The following is a 20,913-nucleotide window of genomic DNA, read 5'->3' as shown; positions in this document are numbered from 1 at the left end:
TGCCTGTACTCCCATACATGCTTGCCCCCCACTGACCACGTTGGCTAAAAAACTGGTGGTTAGACCTCTGGATCTTCTTCCTCCCATTACGAAAGAGGAACTGCCCCGGCTCACTGGGAGAGTTAAGTCGGGCTCCCAGGCAGACCCTTGTCCCCCTGACGTTTTCAAACTGGCCATGCCAGGAATAGAAGAGGAGGTGCTGAATCTTTTGAACTCCTCTCTAGCATCAGGAAAGGTTCCTACTGCCTTTAAGGAAGCAAGGTTGATCCCTTTGCTAAAAAAGCCTGGGGCAGATGTGAAATGCCTAAAAAACTTTAGGCCTATTTCCCAGATCCCTTTCCTGGCCAAGGTGTTGGAACAGCATGTTTTGACCGCCCTTTCTGACCATCTAGAAGGGAACGGCCTGTTGGAACCAAACCAATCAGGGTTCCGTGCAAATCACAGCACGGAACTGGTCATGCTGTCCATCATAGATGAGCTCCGAAATAGGGCAGACAAGAGGATACCCGGCGCCCTGGTGCTGTTAGACCTCTCCGCGGCGTTTGACACCGTTTGTCACAAACAACTGCTGTCGCGGATGAGAGACTTCGGCATCCAGGCCACAGCCCACGCCTGGTTTGCTTCTTTTCTACAAGGGAGGACACAAAGAGTTCAGTTGGGAGAATTGCTCTCCACTGCAACACCAATCTCTTGTGGAGTGCCACAGGGGTCGGCTTTGTCGCCCCTGCTATTCAACATGTACCTCCAACCATTGATTGCACTCCTGAATCAAATGGATTGTCAGGTATATAACTATGCTGATGACACCCAAATCATTATCCAAATGGATGATGCACCTGGGGCACCAGCAAATCTGCAAACCATCTTGAAGCAGACAGCTAATTGGATGTCGCTGAACTCCCTAAAAATTAATCCGGACAAGACGGAAGTTCTACCTGTTACCATCGCTGGCAATCCATGGCATGATGGATTCTGGCCGAGGGAACTTGGACCGCCCCCGGAGCCGGCAGTGGCTGTAAAACGCCTTGGCATTTATGTGGATGACAAGCTTTCCATGCGGAAACAAGTTACCACGGTGGTAGGAACCTGTGTTGGCATGCTTCGTCAACTTAGGAAGATCGCGCCATTATTGTCCCATTCCACCCTGAGAAGGGCGGTTTCCGCTATGATCCTTGCAAGACTGGATTACGGCAACTCGCTCTATCTGGGCTTACCCCAAAAACTCCTAGACAAACTTCAGATGGTGATGAATGATGCCGCTAGGCTCATTCACAAGAAACCCAGGAGCACGCATGTGTCCCCACTTATGCGTGAGCTACATTGGCTCCCAATAAGGCAGAGGGTGCTCTTTAAAGGGTTATGCATTGCACATAAATCCCTTTACGGTAAGGCACCAAGATACATCAAGACCCGCCTGACCCCATATACACCTGCCAGGGTGTTAAGATCTGCTGAGGCAACCCTTCTCATGCAACCTCGTTTTAGATTGGCGACAGTGGGCGGTCGTGCCATCTCTAACACCCTCCCAGAGGCCTGGAACAGTCTACCGGTGGACTTGCGCAAATAACCTAATTTGCTGACCTTTCGGAAGAGGTTGAAGACTGTTCTTTTCCAGAAGGCCTGGGGAGGGATATAAATTCTTGGTAGTGTTTTCTTTTGGTTTCCTGCGGTGCTTACTGGACAAGCGCTTAGAGACCCCTGGGTTATATAGCGCTATACAAATCGAAATAAATAAATGAATAAATAAATAAATAAATAGTTTCAATTATTTTCATTTAAATTGTGTTTATTGTTTTCTCTTTGTTTTTGAATTTTTAGAAATGTTTTTTGAATTTAATTTCAAAATATTTATGTATATTTGTATTTTAAATGTATATTTTAAGCATTTACTTTTTTGTGTTTCATTTGACAGATTGCTAAAGTGAGGGTGAGTGGTGGCGATTGGGATCAACTTGCACAATTTTCTCTTTAGTTTAGTGGGATTCTTGCGATAAGGGGGACTGGAAGAAAAACATATGCACTGACTCCAAAGAATCAAAATAGCTTCCCCTGAACCCCTGGATACCACCACCTGCTTGTGTAAAGGGGCCCTTGGCACAGTCTAAAACGGTGAATATGTTAGAGGAGGGACCCCACTTATTGAAGACTAGATGTAGCAGTTCTACAGCTCAATGTTGTGGAAAAGTGCCCAGCTTCTTGAGATAAAAGTTGGGATCTTTTTCTGGTTGTATTTTTTATATACTCATGGCCCTTAGCTCCAAGAATTTATATGAAAACACCTATCTTCTGCCAACCAAATGTCACTGGTGGAAAGGTAGATAAACTCGCCTGTGCAGAGGGACGCATCAGTGGTGAGATCTAAGTATCTGCGGGTCAGTTCACCAGGCCAGGACCTGTTTGGCTTTGGAGAGCAACAAAACCTGCTTGGCTTTGGAAAGAGATAAAACTATGTCAAGCAAATGACTGGTATCCTGCCTCCATTGAAAATCCAATTGCCCTTGGAAAGGATGCTCTTACACGCTTACTAAAAGAGAAGAGTGACACAATATGACATCATCCCTAGCATGGTTTTGAACTTCCACACTGAGAGTCCTGTCTGTTTGCCGACACCTCGGACCAAGGGGTTGTTGCCCCTTTCCTACGATACATACGTTTTGAGAGTAGTCATGCAGCTGTGTAACCCAAAAAATATGATTTGTTGATGTTGTGTTAGGATCAACATTTTCATTGTCAGGGCAAAAACCAGACTCTTAGGACAGGCAAATATTGGAGTTTATTGCCTGGCTTGTGCATTATGGTGATGGACTTTCAATGATCCAGTCACTTAGGTAGAAAATCACTCTTACTCCCCGCCACAGTGGTTATACCTTCACTCAGGAGACCATTCTGAAGGACTATTTCTATTGGAATTTGTTGAGCACTCTCAGATCCAGAACAGACATCCTTCTCCTGATTTTTTTTCAGCACTAGGAATAGAGCATTAAATTAAATCTGTGATTGTTTTGCGAGTTGGGACACTGGATCAAACAGCAATTTTCGGAAGAATTTTGTTATCTCTGCCTACAAGACTTCCATATTTAAGTGACGCTACTCTTTTGATGGTATTAGAGGTGGCTTGGACATGAGTTCTATGGTGTGAGCATGCTGCATAATATCCAGAGCCCAGCAGTCTGACATTTAAAGGTACCTGGTTGGGAAGTAAGCCCGCACCTTCCCCCCCACTAGCCTGGATGTCAAGGTGGACTGGGCAACCTGAGAAGCTAGGCCCGTCACACATGACTCTTTAATTTTGTTGGACAAAGAGAGGGAGCACCTTCCTCTTTGTGGAGGAGCACCCACCTTACAGCTGATAATTACCATACTGGGAGGAGGTGGATGGAAGTTGATAATAATACTCCGACTGGCGATAGGATCGGAAATTGCTGGAAGGGGAAGATGACCATTCACATTATTATTATGAGTCTCCCCTCAGTTGAATGACATTGTTTGTGCTGCAGTGAGCTAAAAGAACAATCTGTGCCCTTATCCAACTTTATTGGTTACAATGCATGTTTTCATGCTTTCAAAAAACACTGTTGGCCAGCAAAAGTCTAGCTGTTGGGTTCTAATTTGGTGCTCTAGCGTGGGGACACTCTGTTGGAGTAACCAGGCGCTCTATAAGCTGTATAATAATAATAATAATAATAATAATAATATAATACATTGGAAAGGTGGACAGAATCTATCGCTTTGTACTTTTTTGTCAGGTCTGGCTATAGATGTCTTGTCAGGCTGTGTTTTTCCAGCATATTAGAGAGAACATAACCCTATCCCCATTACTCCTAAGATGAGCCCAAAGAGACCAACTTTCAGATTTTAGGTGCTGTCACTAACCATTTATAGTCATAAGATTTAGCAGAAACCAGCAGAGGCGGCCCACAAAAGAAAGATGGCGAGGAACAAAGACGGTGACGAGCAACAATCGAATTCCGTGCACCTACAACATTAGAAAGAGCTATGCTGGGTGGGAAAACAGAGTTGCACCCATCCCAGTACATACTGAAAACAACAACAAAAACTCATGAGAATGTGGAGCCCCTCTTTGTGATAAAGCAACCAACGTCACCAAATATCTCAAACAGTAGGCTAGGAGTGTCTCCCCCTCATAGATTAAATTACATAACAGAAGAGCAAACTTCCTTAGGTAATACTTCTTATTTCACGACTGTCATATCACAGCAGTTCAAGAGCAGATGCAATAATACACTGATCCAGGAATTATAACCCCCAGTAGTTAGTAAAGAGGTGGTGAAGCTATAGATGAGCAAGGCATGCCAGGAGAAAGTCAGAGAATGGCAGATCATTAGACTTGCATATGCAGGACCATTTACCACTTGTATCTGCCCTTTTAGCCATGTACACATCTTGAAGAGGAGCGTGCCAAAAGGGGACATACCCACCACCACAGAAGAAGGATGCCTACATGGGACCTAGGCGGATCTGAAGCAGAGCCAACACCGATGTCAACTGCATGTAGAAGCACACAGCAATGTGTGCACCGACCCCCACATGCACCAACAGGTGGATGGGCCACAGCCAGAAGCAAGTATGTACTCACTAGCAAGTCAAAGAGTGAAACAGCAAGGCCAAGCAAGCACAAGACCCTGCTCCAGCAGCAGTGCCCTCCGTTGCATGGATGCACCTTTCAAACAGGCCAGCAGCCAAAATATCAGTCACCTGGTAATTAGTGATTGTGTCCCCTATTTACAGGGACTTATCAAAAATATATAAATGTATTACTTATTTTGTTCTGATATTTCAGTTTTTTAATTTTGTAAGCACTTTGCACAGAAAATAGATACGAGCTGTCTTACGAAAAACACAACAAATAAGCAGACAATTCAATGGGTGACTGTGGTGATGTAAAGTGAAATGAGTGAAGTTTCAAATACAAAACCAAACAAAACAATAACATAAATTCTCTGTCCTCCGATCTTTCACTCTAGCTTGCGCTATGTCCGTAAATTATTAGCTATAGTGAGCCTGGACATGAGATAGTTTCACGTCGATGTTTCGACCCTGTTTTTGTGGGTTTGTAGTTACATCAATTAGGGTCTTCCTCAGGACAAAAGCGGACTAACGATAGCCTATTAAAAAAGGAAATAAGGTTCTATTAGTGTGGTGTGGGATAAAATCATTACAAGTGTGTGAGCAGTCATTCTCTAGGGGTACTCACCCTTGTTCAGTCAGATTTTCAAAGGAAAAAAGCTCCTCTGAGCCCAGATGGAGCTTGTCAACAAACAACTCTTTAACAGATGGGGTCATCTGAAAAAGGTGAAGGTGCCCATTATAATCCCCATAACCATTATAATTACACAGTCTATGGTCAGAGTGATCCCTGTGTTCATAAATAATACTAATGGCACTTACTAATGTGCCTTCATATGTGAATCTGTAAACGTGATCAGCTGTATTCCAACTTTCAGCTGTATACTTGTTGGGAAAATAAAGTTCTAAGCGTACTACTCCCCATCACTCACTTTTCCCGCCGAAGAGGTGCGGTTAGCCGTATTTGATGGACTTGGACATCCATAACTAATACTGGTTTTGAGAGCAGCGAACACAAACGTTTTTTCTTTATACCCCCTGGAGGTCTGAGTATACGACCAGTGGAGTAAGTGCATCAGCCTGAGTACTTCACATTTAGTAGAGTGAATTGTCCTTGACAAAAGTGATGGGGAGCAGTACGCTTAGAACTTAATTTTCCCAACAGGTATACAGCTGAAAGTTGGAATACAGCTGATCACGTTTACAGATTCACATATGAAGCACATTGGTAAGTGCCATTAGTATTATTTATGAACACAGTGACTGCTCTGACCATAGACTGTGTAGTTGTAATGTTTATGGTGATTATAATGGGCAGCTTACCTTTTTCAGATGACCCCATCTGTTAAAGCTCGGATGAGCTTTTTTCCATTGAAAATCAACTGAACAAGGGTGAGTCCCCCTAGAGCATGACTGCTCACACACTTATAATGATTGTATCCTACACCACACTAATAGGAACCTTATTTCCTTTTTTAATAGGCTGTTGTTAGTCCGTTTTTGCTCTGAAGAAGACCCTACTTGATGTAACTACAAACACAGGGTCAAAACGTCGACGTGAAGCTATCTCATGTCCAGGCTCACTATAGCTAATTATTTATGGAAATAGCGCAAGCTAGAGTGAAAGACCAGAGAAGGACAGAGAATGTATGTTATTGTTTTGTTTGTTTTTGAATTTTAAAGATCACTCATTTACTTTGTCACCACAGTCACCCATTGAATTGTCTGCGTATTTGTTGTTGTGTTTTTTCGTAAGACAGCTCGTATCTATTTTCTGTGCAAAGTCCTTACAAAAAAACACAAAAATCAGAACAAAATAAGTAATACATTTATATATTTTTAATAAATTGTTGTAGGTGTGGTACATTCATGACTGTTACTATTCAATAGTGATTCTGAAGGAATGTTTTGGATCTAAACTAGCACCTCGTGGTGCTCACCCAAAGGAACCATTTGTAGATGTGTAATTATACAACCGGGTTCCGAGGGAGACAGGGTGACCCCATTGATCTTAATGGTACCCTATTTACAGGGGACATGAAGCATGCTGCCACAGAAAGTCCTTGGAGTACGCTCCATTGTGCACAGACAGAGACGGAAAGTACAAGGCACTCTTCACTGACCAGCAAGTATAGGGACTTACTGACACATTAACTAGCCAACTGAACAGGTCTGTTGCATATGCAAGATGCCAACATGCTCATTCCTAGGATGAAATGTTTGCCATTTCACCCATGATTGTAAATGTTGAAACCCCTAGAGGGAGACAGATTGAGCTATCTAGAGTGAAGTTGCTACTGGGCATGCAGACCTGCAGCCGGAATCTGACCCTCCCCAGCTACAGCCACTGGTTGGGGCAGAATCCAGGCCTACGCTGTGCAACAACCCACATGTTAAATCAGGGTAGTGACATCAAGAAATGGAATGTACAATGATAGAGAAATGAAATAAGCAGGTGCTTACTTCCAGGAGAGGTTACAGCTTCCAGATGGAGGCAGAAAGAACGGGTGAGGCTTTCGGGCTATAGAGGTTTAAAGGTAAGAAGGCAGGGATATGGCACTTAGAAAGCAAAGAATGTTAAATTCATAAGGAGGACAAAAGAAAATAGCATTCTTCCCTGTTATGATATAGAGGGCTATTTGTCTGAAGTGCGGAGTCATATCAGGTATGTAAGGACTTTGAAGAGGAAGACCACTGACGGGTATACATTCTACTGTATATGAATCTCAGAGGGAATTCTAGTATGGAGAACTGAGCAATCCAACGAAAATAATTTGAACGAGTTGTCAAAAATGTAACACAAAATTATACATTATAGATACCATCAATGCAGTCTTCCATGGAATGGCATGAGCTGAAAAGTTAAACTGAAATTCATTAAACAATAAAGATTAATGTGATAAGATTCAGATATTAATACTTATGCTGCAGATCAACCAGGTCTCTTTTTAAGAAGAAGCTTGGCTCTTATGAACTCTAACAACAAAGTTGAACCTATTCTTCTGGGTGGGACTCCACTCCTTAATCTATTTGTGGTGCCTTTAACCTATTGAGCTGATGGTCTCACCGTACTTCATCAATTCCATCAAGGATTTGTTTTTGGAAGGAAGGGTTCAATCAGTATTATTAGTCTGGTCTTGGCAGCATTGTAGCTATTGAAGATTTATTTACCTCTTGTTTAATCTTTTTTGCCAAAGGTGGCATCCCACTGCTGTCCTCACTATGCAGTCTAGAAATGAAAGAAAATGTAAATATGTTAGAGCGTACTTCAAATAACAGAGAGATATACAATAGCAATTGGGTGTTGTCATCCTGCTCAGATACACGTTTCAATTATAGTAAAAAAATCCATACAGATAGGTCCACGCTGATTTAGTTATACACCACAAAGCACATATAAACATAATCAATTAGGCAATTATATAAGTAGAACCAACATGTCACTGTTTGATATTTCCCTCACGAGCTTTGAAGCACTGTGTATAAATATCAGAAATGCTGCAGTAGTCTAACACAAACCCTCACTAGTTAGTCACTTTAGAAAAGTGAAACACAGACAGACACACACACAAAATAAACTTGTGTTTTTCTGAAGAATACTCCTACCTGCATACACCTCACCTCTTGAATCTCCTTCAGGAGTCAGACTTGATCCAGAAAATTTGAAAAAGCTTTCCAGCGCATGTAAGGGGGTGCAATGGCTCCAGCTCAACTCTTGCCCATTTCCAGATATGATGTCACAGAGCCACATATGGAGCCACCAGATGCACTGCCTGGCCATTTTTCCATGCTCCGGAAAGGATATTGCTGAAATTGGCAAGGATGCGGTGCAGAAACCTAGCTTGGAACCTGATTACTAAACAGGAGTAGGGCTTCTTCTCAGAAAAAGAAGGTCAGTGGATAGGTGATGAATGCGCAGGTAGATAAAGTACCCTTCAGAAATAGTATTACCACAAGTAAGTAACTTGTTCTGATCACAGATACTTCTATGTGCAGATTCCTCACTTCTTAGATGAATACCCAAGTAGTGCCCTGCAAGAGGATGGGTTCGAAAAGATGATCAAACCAAGAACTCCAGCTGCACATACCTGGTACAATAGCCATCCATGTGACTTGAAAGTCAAAGTAGTAATGCCAGATACAGTGGGGATCGAAGCCCATGTCATACCCCAACACATACTTAACCGAGACATACAGACCGAAGCATATCTGAAAAATCTAAAAAAAGAAGTCTTCATATTGAAAGATGAGCTGAGATGCTATCTGGGGGATTCTTCTTGAGGAGGGCCTGGCCGTAATAGCATTGCTGAAGAAGAGTTGATCATCGAGTACTATAAATGTAGCAATTTAGATCTCTACAAGGATCAAGACTGCATACCCTCACTTCCTCCTTGGAAAGTGTGAGATGTCTTAAGGAAAAAAAAATCTGAGGTTTGAACAGTGACCCCATAAGAAAGGTGAAGACCAAATTCAGGTCACACTGAGGCATAAAAAAAAGGTGAAAGAGGATGCATGTAAACCCACCCTTTCAAGAAGCACATCACAAGTGACGTGAATAAAGATGGTTGATACGGCAAACAAACAAAAATGTAAATGGCAGACAAATATCCTTTAAGGCTGCCCAAAGCAAAGCCTTGCCAGGCCATTCAAAACACGAAGTGTAACACAAAAATAAACTTGCTTTGAGGGGTCCACCTCTTCCTCTGCATACTAAGACACAAAAACAAACCACCAAGTAGAATATACAAATATGGTGGCAGGGCAGTGGACCTCTAAGACAATGTCCACCTCTTCTGAAGGTATGTCAACAAAAATCCAATTGTCCTATTCAAATTCCAGGCATGAAGGTGGAGGCTCTGGTGATTTGGCTGAAGAACATACCCCTTTCACTGAGACAGGAGGTTTGTCCTTAGTGGAGGCAAAAGAGCAGGGCACAGAGAGAAGTGTGGAAGTTCTGAGTATCACACCCTCCTCAACTAGTCTGCCACTATCAAGATCTGCGCCCGTAGCTTCCTCAAAGCAAGAGGAATAGATGGAATTGGAAGCGAACATACAATGAAGCTGGAAGTTACTTGCAATTACCCAGAGCCCCTCGCAGAAGAAAATGGATAGTGCAGACAGCAGGCAGTAAGAGTTTTTATGAGTGTTGAAGAGGTCCAGGGAAGGACTGCCCCAGAGAGCGAAGATGGCTCATACCACCTCCAGATGAAGATGCCACTGGTGCTCATGAAAGTGAAGCCAACTGAGGTAGTCCACCCACTCATTTGGTGATGACTGATCATCACCAACTCATTGTGATCCTTGACTCAATGCTACTGCCTCAATGCGTCCAGCAGAGGGAATGTGAGGCAATATTTTGTGTATACTTCACTGAGATGCCCTAAGTACGACCCATACATACAGACATCGGTCTAGTGTTCACTGTGCCACTGTACCATGCTGCACCCGACTGATGAGCCCCAATTAGAGTGAAACCAGTTTTGGGATGCTTGTGTTCCAGTTCATAGAAGACCTGGCCTGGCAGTTTGTGCTGGACTGTACTTATTGGAGCAGGGACAAGATTGATTTGCATATGGGTGGGTCCAAACTGATGTGGCATAGAGTGCAAAATAACAATGGATTGGGATGGGCTCGCACGCAGCTACATGTGGCTGAGATTATTTCAAGAATTCCATCATTAATTTTTGTGTATATTTAATGGCGATTAAGTAAATGACACAGGTATGATTTGATATGTGTTCCATGTTCACTGTAAGTGCCACTGGTACTAAGCACCAAACTGACAAGCCCCAATCAGGGTGAAGTCAGTATTGGGTCGCTCATGTTTCAGTTCAGGGAAGATCTGGCATGGCAGTTCGGACCGGACTGTTTTTATTGGGGCACCAGGGTTAAAACAGATTTGCATATGGCTCGGTCCAAACTGAGGTTGCATGTTGTGCAAAATAATGATAGACTGGGATGCAACCTGAGTAATTACCAGTGGCTGACGGTAATTCAAGCATCTATCTATCACTTTTTTATATACTTCAATGCAAGGACCTAGGTGTAATGGATATGCCTACATATGAGTCTCATGCTCACATTGCTACTGGAACCAAGCTGCACCCGACTGATGAGCCCTTTTCAGGGTGAAACCAGTATTGGGTTGTTTGTGTTCCAGTTCAGGGAGTTGGGGCTGGACTGTACTTATTAAAGCAAGGTAAAGAAGGATTTGCATATGGTGGAATGCAAACTAAGGGGTTATGGTATGCAAAATACCAATATACTGGGATGCAGCTCAGAATAATTACCAGTGGCTGAGATGTATTCAAGCTGTCCATCCATAACTTTTTTGTATACTTCCCTTGTTCAGAGGGGAAGAAACTCCTGCTGGAAAAGCGGTCATGATATGCCCAAGAAACAAAGGAAACAGGATGGTTGAAGAAGGTGATTCCCGGAAATCGACAGCGTATCAACTCTTGATGATCTAAGTTCTTAATGATCTTAAGTCAAGAACTACCAGCATGTCAACAAAGAGGATACCCACCTTACCCCCAGGGTGAGTTACAAAGATTTGTTAGGATAAGTTGAAGGATAAAAAAGATGGTTGCTGCTGGTGTGTGTATGTGTGTTTTTTTGCATCCTATGGCGGGGCTATGCCCTCTGTAACTATGAAAATAATGGTTTGACTATTTGACAGGCTGCGAGGGCTGGTATTGCAGATAAGGCTGACCCTAAGAATAACCCCTATACTCCCCATACTGTTGGTGGAACTGAGAGGCTAAGGGAGCCAAAACCAGTGAATGAGCCATGGCAAAGACCAGAATGAATCTCTTAAAACAGATTAGGCTTTTACACCAAATTAGTAATAACAATCGAAGGGCATAGCTATTTGCTTGGCCAGAGTGCCTCCAGAGAATCCAGTGGAACACATTTATGCATGACAGTTTGTAGCCACTGAAAAAATCTTAGCCCTGCCAACCAAACCCACAGGGTCATGGCCTGAGCAGAGAGCCTGCTTGGAATCAGTAATCTTACCAGTTATGCATCATCTCAGCAACTTGATCATGAGAATGATCCATGAGATTGGGTACTAGCAGTGAGAACATCTTCCAATGGGCACAGGAGTAGAAAGCTAAAAAGCACATGGCCTTGGAGGAACTTGATTTCCAAGATAAAAAACTTTCTTGATCATTGCCTCGATTTGTTTTCACACTGTCTGGAGAAGTAGAGGAGATATAATTAGGAATAAGTTTCATACATAAAGATGTCTGGACTACCTGGATTTCAGGCGAATGGTGAGTAGATTAGAAAAATTATGGAAATCATCTAGATTTCTTATTGTGCAGCTGATCACCATCTTCATTTGATGTTGAAAAATGGAATGACCAGGTAGAGACACAGGTATACTTAGTGTTGTGATACAGATTCAAAATTTGAAGGCCCGGATTACAAGTGGTCCGGTGTCTGGTGTGATATATATTTATTGCACACATCAGGTGTGATATATATTTATTGCACGTCACAAAATCCGACCATGCCCGGGCTAGAATTTATTGAGAGTGATAAATAACACTAAGGATTATCGGAGCAGGACAATTTCTGAGGGCAACCACGAAGCTCATAGCAGGAACATAAGCAGCTTGTCCCATACAACCATAATAGGAGAGTGAAGGCAGGAGGAGCTCTGTGGTGAGAAGATGAGCCTTATTCTCCTTTATAAAGAACTGCAATAAAGGAGGCAATTTCCTTTGTGGGTGGCAATTTTCTATGTGGAAGGGCCTGACACTCAGATCTAGCTATGTTCAGGGGAAATATCCAGGACAAGGGCATTTAGTAAGGGCAAATAAGCACCCCTATCAACATCTAAAGGAGGAAGAAGGTTGTCCGCTTCACTACAGTTGATCGTATCATTGTTTTTGTTTTAGAAATTGTTTTATTTGCATTTTCAACCAATACAAAACATCTAGCATATCACATTTAATCACAACCCCCACATATAGTCCACATCAAAAGACAGCTCATCCCCCTCATTCTATAGAACCGGGAGACAGATGGTCTCCTCGCCAAGCTCTGATCTAACAGTATCCTTCCCCTAATCGTTGTCTTCCCCAGGATTCGGAGACCTAGACCCGGTGATCCCCTCATCCAGGGCCCAGTTAGGTCCACAAATCGTGTCATGCTAATCAGATCCCAACCCTCTAATCCATGATATTTTCTCCATTTCCCCCATACTTTACGGAACTTCCTCGGGCACCCTCTCGCTTTGTATGTAACCCTCTCCGCTGCCATATACATATCCATCCCCCTCCGCCATTCTCCTAATTGGGGAGGTAGCGACGCCCCCAATGTACGGGCCACATCTCGCTTCGCTACCACCAATGCCAGTAAAGCAAAGAAAAGCTGGGGACGTCCCAAGTCAACATCTCCGGGTATGCCCAGCAGTACAAATTTAGGATCGAAAAGTAATGTCTCGTCCAGCACTTTGCTCAGATCTCCCAGTACATGTGTCCAGTATGTGTGTATGATGGGACACTCCCAGATACCATGATAGAAGTCTCCATGTGGCTGTCTGCAGCGCAGGCAGTGCGGCTCGCTCGCTCTGCCCATGCAGTGTAGGCGGACCCTGTCAAAATACACCCTGTGCAATATTTCGTATTGGATGAGTCGGAGGCGGGATTCAATCGCTACTTCCCTGTGGTGCATCAGGGTCGCCTCCCAGTCCACAATTTCTAGCGTGCCCAGATTCAGCTCCCAGGCCTCCCTACGTTTCCCCAGTCTGTCGGGCATGTTATTATTCAGAGTCCTGTATGTTAGGGAGACTGCCTTGTTGGGTATCTGCTCCTGCAATAGTCGTCCCTCCAGCTGAGCATATTCTGGCAGAGGAGGGGAAAGCTAGTTTTTGACTGTCCAGGCATGTCTCGGTTGCGCGTACTTAAAAATGTGGGTAGTGTGTAGCCCAAGCTCTGTTGCAAGTGTCCTAAAAGGTTTGAGTCCCCCATTCGCCATCACGTTCCCTAAATTGGAAATGCCAACGGTATCCCAACCCCCAAAGCCCCTTAGTTTGTGGAGTTCCCTCAACTAGGGGCAATGCCAGATCGGTGATTGTTTAGTCAGTTTGCGCGCCCAGCCCATTACCTTGGTCGCCCTGTCCCAGAACTCCAGTGTTATTCGCAAGGCTGGGAGTAGGCGTCCCCTCCCGCGCCCTCCATATAGAAAGTATAAGCATGAACAATGTGCCATGGTGTTCCTTTCTAGCCTATAGGAGGGATGATCAGCCAGGACATGGATTCATTTATTCACTGGCGTCAGATGCTCCACCCAGTAATAGGCTTCGATATCTGTCAAGAATATCCCTCAATTATACTGGTTCCGCTGCAGCGTACTTAGGGCAATCCTTGGTTCCTTCCCTAGCCACAGCAGGGAGCGTACTTTCGCATCAATCACCCGGAACGTCTGTCTAGGGAGGGGGAAGTACTCATTTTGGAGGGCTTATAAGAAGCGGGGCAGGGTGATCATTTTGAACATTGCAGAACGGCGAGGATCGTAAGGAGTAATGCTTTCCACCGCAGCGCATCAGATGCAAAATTCGTTATGACCAGCTGGATATTTTTTTGATATGAGAGGTTTTCATCTGTGGTTAAATAGATCCCCAGATATGTGAATCCCGTCTGCGCTATCTGTAGGGCCCTGGGAAGGGGAGGCCATGCCTGCCTGGCTCTTGGGCTATAGATGACTGATTTATGCCAGTTTTTGGCGTAGCCTGAGAAGGACTCGTATTTGTCCAGGAGCTCAAACAGGGCAGGTACTGTGTGTTCCAGTCGGGTAATGTATAATAAGATATCGTCCGCATATAATGAGATTTTTTCTTCCCCCGTGTCGTTCGGCGTAATCTTAAAATCCTTATCTCCCTGTTCTGTCGGATCTCACATGCCACTATTTCGATTGTAAGGGCAAAGAGTAGGGGAGACAACGGGCATCCCTGCCGGGTTCCTCATCGGATGGGGAAATCATCCGACAACAGTCCATTCACTTTAACCCATGCTCCGGGGTCCGTATAGAGGAGTCCGACCCACTGTCGGAACTTGGGTCCAATTCCAAACTTGACGAGAGCAGCCTCTAAAAAGGGCCAATGTACAGCCTCAAACGCATTTTCGGCATCTAGGGAGAGGAACATGTGGGGATCATCACTGTCCTGCACCTCCATGAGCCAATTGTGGGATCTCCGTAAGTTCTGTCTGGTTGCCCATTCTGGGAGGAAGCCCGTCTGGTCATGGTGAACCAAGCCCGAAATTACTTGGCGTAGGCGGAGGGCCAAGATGGTCGCCAGGAGTCTGACCTCTATGTTGAGGAGTGAGATTGGACGATACAATGCGCAATCCGCCTGGGGTTTTCCTGGTTTATGGATGGGGATAATCGTGGCCATCCTGAGATCTAAATGGAGTACGTCATACTGAGCCTCATCTTAGAACAGTGCTAAAAGGTGCACCACCAAGAGGTCTGCCCCTTTGTTATAAAATTGAGCTGGAAATCCATTCTTTCAGCTCGTCCACCTTTATGTCCCCTTCCAGCGCCTCCCTATCAGTATCATCCAATCTCGGGGTCTGGATAGTGTTCAGGTATGCTGAAACTTACGCCGGTGTACCCAACTCCCGGGCTTCGTAAAAGGCTTGAAAATAGGTGGCGAACGCCCGTACTATTTGCGCGTCTCCCTGTTGCGTCTGCCCCTCTTGATCTACTATGATTTCTACCCATCTAGTTTCTGCTTCCTTGCGACTAAGCCAAGCCAATAGCTTGCCAGACTTGTCTCCCACATCGTATAATCTTTGAAGGGTCGCCTGCGCTTGCATCTTAGCCTCCTCTGTAGCCAGATCTCTGTAGCACTGTTGTGTGTCTGTCAGCTGCCAGAGGACCTGTGGGTCCTTACCCGTGAGATAACGGTGTTCTAGTGCCCGAATTTGGGCTTCCAGAGTGGTGAGCTCCTCCTGTGCCTTCCGCTTCTCCCATGCTATTCGGTTTTGGGCCCTATCACTGAGAACTGTCTTATAGGCCTCCCACAAAACGATGCCGACTGCATCGAACCTGCATTTTGGGTAAAATACACTGTTGTGTCAGCCCAGGGCCCCTTAATACCTTGTTGTTCTGCAGGTGCCAAGCCAATAGTCTCCAATTCCCCTGCCTCGCCTGGGGCCTCCCTTCTTGCTCAACAAGCAGGGGTGAGTGGTCAGAGATTCCCCGTGCCAGATACCCCACCTCATAGATAGTATTAAAAGCACTTCTTGGAAGGAAGACATAGTCCATTCCTGAATGTACCCTGTGTGCCCCAGAGTAATATGAGTACTGTTGTGTGTCTGGATGCAAGCCTCGCCACGCGTCCACCAAACCAAGGGTATCTATCAGCCGAGCCAGCTGTGTAGTTTGTGGTGGGTCAGCGCGGTCCCTAGGGATAGACATTACATCATTGAAATCACCTCCTAAGATGTGTAACGTACCCGTTGTCTCCAGTAAGATATCAGTCACCCCATGAAAAGTCCTTGCCTGTATTTTAGGAGGGGCATAGACCGATACAATAGTGACCTTGCGTCTCCCCCATATCCCTGTCACTCCCACGTCCGTCCCCTGGGGGTCGGTCAATGTACGTCTTACCTTGTACTGGGGGACTTTTTGATCAAGATGGCCACCCCTCTGGAGCTGGTGGAGTATCCTGTGTGTGCTAGGACCCTGTAGAACCCCCTCGCAAGGAACCCACATTTTGTGCCCTTGAGGTGAGTCTCCTGTATGAGCACCACATCTGGGTGAACCCATTTATGTATGAGGACACCAACCCTCGCTTGATTTTGTCCCCTAGGCCGTTTATGTTCCAAGTAAGTATCATGTAGGGGTCAGTCTCCATCCCAGGCGCGGGGGCCGCATTATCAGTCACTGGATCTGTGAGCATAGATGATCAGGTTATACCTTGTGTGGGGGTAGTGGGTGATTGTATACGTTGCCGTGACTGTGTGACCGCTAAACAATTAACCATAACAAAATAAAATAAAATAAACCCAACCATTGGAGCTGTTGAAACCCTCCGGTCCTCTGCCCCCACCCACCTCCCTCCTCCCCAGTGTCGCATCCTCCGCCAGTCGCTAGAGAATGAGCCTTAGGGTGGTAAAGGTCTCTCGCCCTCCAAGCCCAACCTACGCCATGAGTTCCAATTCTCGCAGCGTGAAAGAGGAGACTCTAAAACAAAACAGAGGGATGAAGAATAAACAGAATAAACAAGAAAAACAATAGCGTTTGAAAATTGACAGAAAAGAGGGGCTACGAAGAATCCGAGTCTATAGCCACTCCAAGCCTCTCGCCTACGATTCGGTGGATATCCACGAACACTACGCAGGTTCCAGCAGGCGGAGCAGGTGAATAAAAGGAGAGAAAAGAAGGAAAAAAGGGGAGGGATCCAACTTGCGTGCTCCGGAGTTTTAGTCTGTGTCCACAGACAACCTCGCAGGCCTTCGTTTACGAATGTGAGTCCGGTGGTTCTCCCTGTGAGGCCAGAGTGTCTGTTACTGCATCTTGCTCCATTGCCATTATTTCAGCTGCCAAGGGGTGTAAGGAGGGGTTCGCAACCTCTTCCCCTCCGGAATCCCCGTCCTCAGCCTCAGTGTCTGGGTCATGATGGTCAGGAAGATGAAGAGTGCGGGAGCCCGACGCGATGCAAGAATCCAATGAGTGGACACTGCGCCTTCGAGGTCTGCCAGTGCCTTTTGGTGCACAGGGGGCCGCTTCCAGAAGTCGTCCAGTGCGGGTCTGTCAGGGTCTCAGCGTTCTTTGTTGACCCGGTGACCGGCTGGCATCTCCCGTCAACGACCCATTGCTACGTGATGGTAGCTCCGGCCTTTCCAGTGTAGGTCGTTCCTCCAACCAGTGCCACGCCTCCTTCGGGTCTGGAAGAAGTGTGATTTGCCCAAAAACATCACTTTCAACTTTGCAGGGAAGAGGAGCATATATTGGATCTTATGCTCTCGCAGTTTGGCCTTCATGGAATCGAAAGTGCGCCTCTGTTTCTGTACCTCTCTACTGTAGTCAGGGAAGATCATTATGCGGGTATTTTCGTGTCGGATTCCCCCTAGCTTCCTAGCTTCCCTGAGAATCATGTCTCTGCCAGAAAGTTAAAAAAGTGAGCTATTACTGGTCGTGGTTGTGCTCCTACAGGCGGTCGGGCCATAAGCGCCCTGTGGGTTCTCTCTGTAACAAAACAGGTGGAAAATGTGTCTTTTGAGAAGGTGTGTAGAAGTCAAGAATGGAAAAACTCAGACATCTTCGTTCCTTCAATACCTTCCCTAAAGCCCACAAAACGGAGGTTGTTGCGACGTGCTCTGTTTTCTGCATCGTCCACCCGCCACTGCAGGTCTTTATGTGAAGATTGTAACTCCATCATGCATTGGCGTAGATCTTTTAGCGTACCTTCTGCCTCACCCAACCTGGTCTCTGAGTCAGTGACCCTCTCTGCCAGGTTCCGCAGGTCCTGGTGCAGGGGAGTCACTTCCGTGCCCACTGCTTCAATTTTTGCCCTCAAATGCCACTCTGGAGGCATTGATCGCCTGGAGGAGGGTGTCCGTGTTCGAGCGGGTGCCCAGTCGTTCCTCCGGAGGGGGGGTGATGACCTTTGTATAGCGGTCCATCTTTCCCTGTCGTGGTGGTTTCGGGTCCCTATCTTTCCCCATGGTTGTTATTTGCTAGGCAGGGATGTGTAGGAGTCTCTCCTATTAGCTGAATACCCTCGGGGTAGCGCACAGATCACCCAGACAGGTGTGCACAGGTCTGGCAGAAACCTCACGTTCCCCCTGGTGGTCACAACCCTTCCGTTGATTCAGTGGGAGGGAGGGGGGGAGATCGCACCTCACGATCTTCTCAGGCCGCTCTCGGGGCACTTTGCCACGGATGTATATCTGCCTGTGCCCCACTCAGTTCAGACCCGCTCTCACGCCTCCATCACCCCAGAGTCCACTTGGCCTGCAGCTCCGCAGAAGGCCGGACCGGGCCTAGATTTGGATCAGGGTCACACACAGGCCGCGTGCGCCGGTCCTGCTGCAGACAGTCCCCACCATATGCCGATGGTCCAAGGTCTCTGGCCGCCACACAGGAGAGGAGAGAGGGGGGGGGGACAAGAGTGCCAAGGCGTTCCGCAGGCCAGCTCCAGGCTCCGGGGCTCCAACGACTTTACCGTGCTTTAGGGTTGCCTCGCCGGCCTAGCGGTCGAGACACATCCTCCCCAAAGTCAGCCCCCTCGGTAGCACCGGCACTCCTCCTGCATCCAGGGCACTGAGGGTCATCGAGTGCAGTCCACCATCTATAAGCGCCCTTCTCGGCCCGGAAGGAGGGAGGGGGGCTCAGGCTTCACCGGCGTTCCAGTGTCCGCCCGGCAGCGGCCCACACCACACAGACAATAGGCAATAGACGAGCCCCGGGGGGGCAACAGAGATCCGCTCACCCCCTCTGGGTGGTCGCGGATGCGATCCGAATCACAGCCCCGCTCCACGGCCAGAGGTCTCCTGGTCCAGATCAGGCGCCATCTTAGGTTGACAGCAGGTTCACCAACTCGGACCAAAACACCGCTCGGGAACGTCAGCCGGGGCCTCCGGGTCCACTTCGATCCATGCCCAGGGAGTAAAAACGAATGTTCTCCGGGCCCGCGGGTTGCCGGATTATTTGTCGGATAAAGCTTTCTGCCGGTGCTCGGAGAAAGCACGTCTCACTCGGCCATGCTGCTGGCCACGCCCCCCCCCCGCCTGATCTTATCATATTAGGCATCTGCATAGAGTCAGATCCGTTCCAAAATTATCATACAAGACAGCAAAGCATAGAGCTCTAAAGAGAGGCTTGCAAATAGGCTCATCATTGAATAAAACCTGAAACTTATTTTTGGCCTTTTCTAAAATGGTGCTTAGTTTTTGGGATTTTGATAGTTCTGATGTTGGGTATAAAGTCGGGGTCAGCAGATCCGAAGACAGCACAAACTCCAGCATCAGAAGCAAAGTCTTTGTCCTCTGAGGTGGACTGGGGCCTGCCACTGCCAGTGAAGGGTCTGTAAGGGAATGGAATGGAAATAGATTTATTGAGCGCGATTGCTGCCCAGGGGCGTCCAAGCGCTGAAAAGGGAAGGCACCATTGAAGGTCCTGCAGCCGCTTTGGGGGCCAAATGCTCCCTAGATGGTGTTGAAGAAAGGTTAAACATGGCCAAAGTCTTTGTCAAATATATCTCTTGGCAGGGTCAGTGCCAGCGGGCATAAAACCCGGATCAGGCGCGGAGCTGACACAGAGCTGGTCCCAGGTGCATATTCTCCAAAATGGGGGTAGGATGTGAAAACAAGACCAGAGTCGGAGGAAGGCACAATCGACTAGACGAACTCGCCTGTGAAAAGGAATAACGCCCACAGGAGGAAGCATCACTCTTGCAATGATTATTACACGTTTGATGGGTGGATTTCTCTTTCAATGGAGCCCACTAAGGATATACCTGTGTGGAAAAAGACCATGACCTGCAGTGAGACCTGGAGCATTGACAACAGTGCCATTTGCAGCTGGCCCAAGGAATAAAGAAGTTAATTTCTCATTCCTTGATGGCAATGGACTGGATACAGCTGCACTTCTCATAGGCCTTGGAATCATGCTTATACCCAGGCAACAAACACAGACGTAGTGGGAGTCCGACATTGACATCTGCTTCAAAACAAGAGTGACATCTTTCAAAGCTTGACACTTTCATGAGTTATATGATCCCTAAATTACTGCAATTATATTTTTTAAGGAGAATTTGAATGGGAAACAAACTCCAGATCTGCGTTGAAGGGTGTAAATGAATGGTAACTGACGTTAGCGCAACAAGTGGTGCCATGTATGGTTTTGTGATGCCATGTCTAGTGAAGGGTGTGGTTACGTTGGAGCCACACCACCATACTGGCACATGAGAGCTTTTTCAACTTATCTGGATCCTGTTTGGTGACTGGTGGAGATTCAAGAGGTGAGGAATCTGCAGGTAGAACTATTCTTGATAAATTAGTTTCCCTAAATCTTTTTTTAACACCCAAAGGGAAAAAATGAAAGACAGAAAGGTAGTCCATTTCAAGACCTCAAATTTGACAATGCAACTGAAGTAGTTCTAGTACCTCATTGTTCTTTGTACTGGCAGGTGTTCCCTTCATTTAGAGGGAACAGTAAGACCCTCATTTGAAATGGATTACCATCTTTAATAATAAACTAACATGGAGAGTTGTTTATGACTTCAATTAAGATTCTGATGATGGAGCCGGGCCCTATATTGCTGATAAGCCACCTTTTCTTCTCCATTGTGGAATCTTAACTGGT

At 46.2% G+C, this 20,913-nt stretch overlaps 1 protein-coding gene across 1 annotated transcript in view; it reads right to left on the bottom strand.

Moving 5' to 3' along the window:
• Positions 1-20,913, bottom strand: part of NAB2 (NGFI-A binding protein 2) — a 161,280-nt gene that overhangs the window by 38,448 nt on the left and 101,919 nt on the right. The window contains exon 4 of the mRNA XM_086959979.1: positions 7,759-7,816. Within this exon, the coding sequence (XP_086816105.1) occupies positions 7,759-7,816 (58 nt within the window). The remainder of the gene's footprint in view (positions 1-7,758; positions 7,817-20,913) is intronic.

The sequence above is a fragment of the Lissotriton vulgaris genome, chromosome 1_1 (assembly GCF_964263255.1).
Source record: "Lissotriton vulgaris chromosome 1_1, aLisVul1.2, whole genome shotgun sequence".
Classification (NCBI taxonomy): Eukaryota; Metazoa; Chordata; class Amphibia; order Caudata; family Salamandridae; genus Lissotriton; species Lissotriton vulgaris.
The sequence above is the reverse complement of the archived record's forward strand: the minus strand, read 5'-3'. Positions and strand labels throughout refer to the sequence as shown.